Consider the following 8183-nt stretch of genomic DNA (forward strand, 5'->3'; position numbering starts at 1 on the left):
CTCTCTGGTTTCCTGCAGCACTTGAGCATTCTGTCCGTGTATATGTTGTGCAGTGCTCGGTCGCTTACTCATGTCCAACTCTTCGCGACCCCATGGACTGTAGCCTTCCAGGCTCCTCTGTCCATGGGGATTCTCCAGGCAAGAATACTGGAGGGGGTTGCCATGCCCTCCTCCAGGGGATCTTCCCAACCCAGGGATTGAATCCAGGTCTCCCTCCCGCATTGCAGGCAGATTCTTTACCAGCTGAGCTACCAGGGAAGCCCATATACATATATATATTTTATTTACTTGTGGCTGTGCTGGGTCTGCATTGCTGCATGGGCTTTCTCTAGTTGCAGTGAGCGGGGGGTGTGGGGGTGGGGGGCTACTCTTCGTTGCAAAGCACAGCCTTCTCATTGTGGCGGCTTCTCTTGTTACAGAGCATGGGTTCTGGGGTACGTGGGCGTCAGCAGTTTTCGTTCCCGGACTCTGGAGCACAGGCTCCACAGTTGTGGCACATGGGCTTAGCTGCTCCACGGCATGTGGGATCTTCCCAGATCAGGGAATGAACCCGTGACTCCCCCGCTGGCAGGCAATTCTTTACCACTGAGCCACTGGGAAGCCCACTGACCATTTGTCCTTTAACAAATCTACAGCACCCACCTCTGCTTGGCTTCTGACAGTGATCTCCTGGTTCTCCTCCCTGGGACTACTCCTTCGAGAACTCTCCCTCCCATTTCCTGTCCCCTTGCTACAGGCATTCCCATGAACTCGCCCTTGGCCCTTGCCTCTATTATCCAGTGCAGGTGGTGCTGCACCTTCTGGGGACACCACCAGCCACGCATTGAGTCCATCCTGTCCCACCCTTGGAGGGCAGAGCTGAGCTGGCTCTGTCCGATGCGGCATCCCCACAGCTGAGAACAATGCTTGGCCTGGAGCTGGAGGTACTCTCTCAATATTCGCTAAATAAACCAATGAGTGACATGCCATGTCACTTAGCTTCTCATCTTCCATCTTGAAAGTACTCATCCCAAGGCCAGGCTGGGGCTCAGGGGCTGCAAGGCTCTCCCCCAGGTAAGAGGGAGAACGGCCAACCTCATCTGATCACAGCACATACAGGAAATGGCAATGGCTCTATGGCTGTCAGGGTAGACAGGACTTCTGGTTTTGAGGCAGCTCTGACCTGTGAGTTCCAGGGGCTGAGGGTGTCAGTATCATGATACACCTACAACCCACTTGAAGCTTCCCATGTGGGTCCCTTAGCATGACCCACAAGCAGGGAAGTTTGGTCCAGTCTAACCCTAAGTAACAACAAAGAAGAACCATTATTAGGATGTTCTTGGCTCGGTATCACTTTTTTAAAATTATTATTTCTGGCTGTGCTGGATCTTCGTTGCAGCTTGTGAGCTACTCTCTAGTTGTGATGCTTCTGCTTCTCATCGTGGAGGCTTCTCTTGTTGCGGAACACAGACTTCAGCAATTGTGGCCCTTAGACTCTAGAAAACAGTCTTAGTAGTGGTGGCACACGGACCCAGTTGCTCCGCAGCATGTGGAATCTTCCTGGACCAGGGATGGACTCATCTCTCCTGCATTGGCAGGCGGATTCTTAACCAGCGGACCACCAGGGAAGTCCTGCTGTCACTTTTAAGGTCTGAGAAGTAACCCATCTGTCTGCACTGCTGCCTCTATTTCATTAGGATTCCAAGGTAGCACTCATTCTGAAAAGTCCCCTGAACCCTTATGTACAATGCTGTTCTTCACAGTTCTAAGGCAAATTCATCCTAGACAAGAGCAACTCTAAGCCAAACACTGTTTCTCCAAGGCCCTGCAACATCCTGAGGGATGTCAATGCCTTCACATTCAACCACTTATAATAGTGCAAAGTAGGATGCAGTTGAGGTCCCAGAATATCATATTTAAGCTTGAATCCAGCTGCTTAGCGACCGCATAAGCCAGTACGAACACACTGTGAGTGTTGGGGGGAAATCAACACTTCGAAGAACACAAATCTGCCCACAGTGCCAGTATCTCTAGATCCTGGAAATTACACTGTTGGTCCATGAGAGCGTTAGCTACTGGGTCTAATTCTGTTGCTTCACAAAGGCTACAGTTGGTATGGAGGAAAATATTCCAAGATCTAAAAAGCACTGGGTGTGCCAACTACAGCACTTTGCCTTTTCCAGAAGATAAATTATGACGAATTTTCTGCCAGTTCAAGTTATTTTCCCAAAGCAGAGCGTCAAATGGCCTTGCTACCTTGCCTTTAAGGAACCAAGGCAATTAAACCAAACAGCTATGAACTGCCCTGACAGCTTTCCCCAACTTCATTTGATAAAGTGAGACACAGACGTACACTGACAGATAAGCACACACCTTCTTCAACTGTGAGACACAGCGCCAGTGTGGAAATGTACATTGAGTCTAAGGGGTAGAAATCAACTCGGCAGCTCGGCACAGCAACAAAGTAGCCCTATACATGCCGACTAGCCCGACTGCCTTGTAAGGAATGATTGCCGATGACTCGAGTTCCTATTCGGCAGGCTAATAAGAATAATTATAGCCAGGGCAGGCATTCATCAGCTTGGCAGATACAGGAATTCTGTTAACAAGGCTAAAATGAGAGCTGAGGACTCTCTGAAGGCCACAGCACTTCAAAGACCGTGGAGCTGGACGGATTGACTGGGGTTCCTCCCGCCAGCCTTTCTCCTCCAGCGCTTTCTGGAGGAAGCTGTAGTTTGGTCCGTATCCTCAGAGCAGGGTGGCGATGCCTTAGGGATTACAAAGCTGCCACATCTCTCAGGTGCATCCTGACACGGCCCCTCCCTTCAGGAATCCTGCACTCACCCCAGACCTTCCTCTTTGTAACTGCACTTTTGCTTTCAAACCACTTGCATCCTTTTTCACTTAAACTAATCTTGCAGGGTACACAGCCTAAGATGATGGTGTACCTCAGTCAATCCTAGCTCGGCAGAGACCAAATTTGGGTCCTGCGGTCAAATCCTGGCTCAACCATGGATCAGCTGTAGGAATCCAGACAAGTTATTTAACTTTTCTGGCTGGCAGTTTCCTCATCTGTAACATGGAAAAAATAGCAGTACCTTTCTCAAACTGTTGCCAAGAGAATTCAATAGTCTGATGCTTGGTATGCATGTTATAAATAGCAGCTATTATTACTCTGTGCCTGTTCTGAGTGGAACTCTGCGCAGAAGCTATGAAAAAAGGCCAAACAGGGCTTCCCTGATGGCTCACTGGTAAAGAATCCACCTATCAACGCAGGAGACACACGTTTGATCCTTGACCTAGGAGGATCCCACATGCCACAGAGCAACTAAACTCGTGCGCCACTACTATTGAGACTGTGCTCAGTAGCCCTAACTACCGATCCCATGTGCCCTACAGCCCAGGCTCCACAAGAGAAGCCACCGTACTGAGCAGCCTGTACATCACAACCAGGAGTAGCCTGCCCACTCGCCACAGCTAGAGAAAGCACTCCTACAGCAACAAAGAGCCAGCACAGCCATAAAAAAATAAAAGTATATATATAAAATCAAACACAATATTTAGTATATGGACACATGTACATTATATATGAGTGGCTATGCCTGGGCAGCGGGAGGGTGGGCACATTCATCCTTTTACTTCATATTCTTAATAAGTGACACCGAGACAGCCAGCTGTCCCCCAGATCTGTTCTTCTTGTCTTCCACAGTGGTCAGCACACTGCTACCAGCTTCCTCTGCATTTCCCAGCCTCCCTGGCAGCTAGTGTGGCCTGGATCAAATCCTCTGCCGTGAAGTGTATGCAGAAGTGGTAGGAGCCACCTCCGAGCTTAGCCCAGGAAGCCTCTAGATAGCCCCCTCCATGCTCTTTTCCCTTTGTGCAACGCGCTCAGTCACGCAGTTGTGTCTGACTCTCTGCAACCCCATGGACTGCAGCCTGACAGGGTCCTCTGTCCAGGGGATTTTCCAGATAAGAATACTGGAGTGGGCTGCCATTTCCTACTCCGGGGAATCTTCCTGACCCAGGGATCAAACCTGCATCTCCAGTGTCTCCCGCATTGGCAGGCGGATTCTTTACCACTGAGCCACCTGGGAAGCCCCCTATTCACGGGGCTGGAAAGGGGATGATGTCAACCCAGGTGAACTTAGAAACTACGGGCTGAAGACAGCAAAACCACCATCAGCCTGGGAGCTCAGAATGCCCATGTGAAGCAGCAGTCCCACCCAACCATTTCACTGGAGACACCTCCAACCCACTCCCCGGCCCCCCAGCAACGGCTAGGAAAGACACTTCTGTTGTTTGAACCAATGTGCTTTCAGTCTATTTGTGAGAACAATTCAGCCTACCCAATAGGATAACACAGTACCCATCTATGAAATTTGGATTTTAAAACAGATACAATGTTTTTGTTGTTTAGAAACTATTTTGATGGGTTTGCAACTTTTTTAAAAAAGATGCACATGAAGAGAGAGTATCTTAATCCCTCTCCACAGTCTTCATACCTCCCACTCTCTAATTCATGCTGCACACTAGGACTGACCTCCTCAAACACATCACCATGCTGTCTCAATCTCACACTGCGAATCTGCAATGGCAGACCATAACCCACAGATAAAATGATATATACATGCCTTCATTCAGGCAGCCAGTATTTACCAAACACCTACTCTGTGCTGGACACCCAGTATGAGGGATACTACAGTGGACAATACCAACCTGGTCCCTGCCTCATGGGATATAATCAGAGTGGGGATTTAGAGCAGGAAAAATCATACACAGTGAGATAAATAAGTACTCTGATGGGAGAAGCACAGTTGTGCAGCAGCACCCACAAGGCCAACAAGCCCATCCAAATGGCAAGGACTTCAGCACTGCAGGAACAGCTTTGAGAATCCAACCCAGACCCACTTTTCCAATTTGCTCTCCTAGTGTATCCTCTGCCCTCCTCCAGTTTCATGGAACTTCCATGCCCTTTCTGAATGAACCATGTCCTTCCACTTATCCACGCTGGATGCCTTTCCCCAGAGCCTGGAAGCCTCTCCCATCCTTTCTCTCAAAATACTAATTATCCTCAAGGCTCAGCTCAAATGTCACCTCTTCAGCAAAATCAACCTCAATCCCAAGTCAAAATTAATCATCCTCTTCCTTGCTTCCTACCAGCACCTGGTTTCTATGTCAGGTATGTCATTCTGGCTTGTAGTTAGCTTTTATTATTAACTGTCTGCCCACCCCAACTGACCACTCAGTGAGATGCTATGTCTTGGTCATTTGTCTGGGACACTCTTATTGCCACAGTGGGGATTCAAGAAATGCTATATATACAGATGGATGAGACATAGGCCATGGAAGTGAAAACCTGAAGCTGAGTGTGTTCTGCTGTGATCATTATAGGTAGACTCATTTAGAGAAGCTTTATGGAGGAAGCAGTTTTAAGGGGGAAAGGAAATAGGTAAGAGGGAAGAAGAAGGAGACACTTTTCCAGGTCATGAGAAATGGAGAGACCAGAAGGTCTACATACATTCAATGTAAAGGGTAGCAAACAAGTTCCTTAGAATGAGAAAGGCCCTACTCAGAGAGAAGTAGCAAGGAAGAGAATACAAGGGGCAGAACATCCTCAGAAGAAAATCATAAGGGATCATGGAATTAAGGTGGCACCTCCAAAAACAATCCGAAGGGAGGCTGGTGGGAAAAGTCAAACAGGAAGATGTCAGATCTGTGTGGGGAGCTGTCAGAACTGGGGCTAGGACAGTAGCTTTAGATAAGGAAGAACAGAAGATGCTGGAGTCTGCACTATGGGAAAAGTGACAGAGCGAATGTGGAGGTCAAAGAGAGGGACAGTAAGATTATGCCCAGGTTGCAATACAAGAGGAAAGATGATCTAGCTTATCAACATACTGGGTGGCAGGAATCAGTACAGCGTGGAGTATCACAGGGAGGGCATCTGGGAGGTCAAACTGAAGCCACACCAAGTGAGATTCGGTATGGCAGAGTTACTACATAAACATGAAGTTCAGTAACTGTTAGGGGACAAGGCATTCACTGGTGACACCAAAGACATTCCCGCTGCATAGGTGACATGAGACGTCCAGCCAGGCAGGGTGCACTGGTATACCTCAAAGCTACCCCAAGCCGGGCTTTCCCCACTTCCGTTTTTGCTTTTGTTAGTCTCTCTTTGCCCTTTCTCTCTTTTCCTCTTACCATAGTTACTCAAAGACATTCTTTTCAAATTTCTACCTGGCCGCACCCACTTAACTAGTGCAAGGGTTGTGAATCACAAAACTCTAGGGAGGGCCATTCACACAGGCAGAAAGTGACAGCAGCTCCTAGAGTTGTTCCTAGAGTTGAGCAGTGTACAATCAGTGCAACCAGGGGCCGTGGCCCTGCCTGACCCAGACACATCAGCCAATTATGTAAAGGGTGTAGACTATCACCAGCAGTGTGCAACAGAGGGAAAACCTACAAGGGTCCCAGAGTGAAAGGAAGAGAATAAAAGCACTAAGATCTGAGAGCACAGAACAGATGCCACAAAATCAAGTGAAAGACGTGCAAGCTTTCTGCACCTGGTGGCATCTAAAGCAATGTGGTGGCTGGGTGAGCTCTCCTAGGGAGGAAGTTCCAGAAAACCCCTCAGAGGGGAAGGAAGAAAACACAGTAGCAGCTAGAAAGGCTGGCCCCCACCAGCGGCAGGAGTCACAGGGGTGGGGACAGTGTGAGACCCGATGCCAGGCTGGGAGTGGCAATGGAAGGCCTCCACTGGGACCCTCTGACTGTAAGTGCAGTGTAGTCACTTAGCCTGTGTGCAGCTGGGGCCTGGCTAGGATAGACACCACACACTGTGTGGCTTTCTAAAAGATTCAGTTCTGCCATCTCCAGGGGTGAGGAAGAAAATCCCCGCGCAGGTCACAGGATTCCTTCTGTTCTGGTTGACGCTGACTAAAGGCTTCAAGTACAGCTTTTAAGAGTCAGCCTCCCTGATCCACGGTGGGCACTTATTAAGCAGATGATTTCTGTGGCTGATAACCACTTGGTTATACTAATATAACCACATTATACGAGGTGAAGATGGTGTCTGTGTCTATGGAAGATGGGGGCGGGGTGGGGGGGAATCACCAAAGATTCCTTGGGTTGGGTGGAGGGCGCTGGGTCAAATGATCAGGAGGCACCGAGGTTTAGAAAGTGTGCAAGACAGGGGACATCAAGGGAGAAAAGTAACAGGTAGGAAAAGTTGAAGAAGCCAAGGCACCCAGGTCTTTGTGTGCAAATATGCAGCGAGGCAGCTTCTACAAGCGCTGAAGGAGAAGACTGAGGCAGAAAAGCTAGTTCCAGCTAACACAACGGAGGGCCCCGCACACCCATTCTGACTGTAGCGCTCGGGGCCACCCGGTGACCTTCGGAGAAGGAAGTTGGTGGATCCTCTCGCTTCCCTGGAAAGGCAGCTGGGCGCGGGGTAGGGTGTGCGGAGCGCGGTTCTGCCGCTCTCGGCCATGGCGGGGCAGATGAAAGCCGCAGATTTCCGCTCGCAAGCCCGGGACTAGGGCCGGGACCGCAGGCACCTTCCGGGCCGGGAGTTCAAGGTGAGCCGGCAGCTGGCGACTAACAGGTAGGGAGGGCCGGGGGAAGCCGGCCGCGGGCCACTCCCCCCCGCACATGGGGGCGAGGCTCGGCCTACAGGACGGCGACTCGCACCCCGCGCCCGGCTCCGGGCGGCCCCGCGCCCTCTCCCCAGCCGGGCCCTGCCTCCCGCGGACCCCGGCCAGGTCTCCCGGGAGCGGCCCCGGCCCCGTTGGCGCTCCAGGCCGCGCGCGGCAGCCGCGCCCCGCCAGTCCCCCCCCCCCCCCCCGCGCCCGGCCGAGCCCCCTGCGCCTCACCGGGCCCCGCGCGCACTCACCCAGCGACAGGAGCGCCAGCAGCAGCGGCCTCGGCGCCAGGCGCCCCATGCTCGCCGGGCGGGAGCGACTCTCCCCCTCCTCCTCCTTCCCCGCCGCCTCTCCTCCTCCTCCTCCTCCAGCTCCGGCTGCTCCAGAGTCAGCGCTCCTCCGCCTGGGCCGCGCGCCTGCTCCGCTCTCCTCGCGAGCCGAGAAATCCCAGCGCTGGGGCCGACGTGCGCCCCTCGCTCCGCTCCGCTCACGCCCGCCTCTGCCCGCCTCCTCCAGCCGGCCGGGCACCGGGAGCCGGGCGCCAAGGCCGCCCCGCCGAGCCAAGCC

The 8183-nt window shown here is 51.8% G+C and overlaps 1 protein-coding gene across 1 annotated transcript in view; it reads right to left on the minus strand.

The window, feature by feature from the left end:
* Nucleotides 1-7942, minus strand: part of PTGFRN (prostaglandin F2 receptor inhibitor) — an 83384-nt gene extending 75442 nt beyond the window's left edge. Inside the window, exon 1 of the mRNA XM_052636792.1 lies at nt 7868-7942. Within this exon, the coding sequence (XP_052492752.1) occupies nt 7868-7916 (49 nt within the window). The 5' untranslated portion in view covers nt 7917-7942. The remainder of the gene's footprint in view (nt 1-7867) is intronic.
* Between the last annotated feature and the right edge of the window lie 241 nt (nt 7943-8183).

Source organism: Budorcas taxicolor, chromosome 3, assembly GCF_023091745.1.
Source record: "Budorcas taxicolor isolate Tak-1 chromosome 3, Takin1.1, whole genome shotgun sequence".
NCBI lineage: Eukaryota > Metazoa > Chordata > Mammalia > Artiodactyla > Bovidae > Budorcas > Budorcas taxicolor.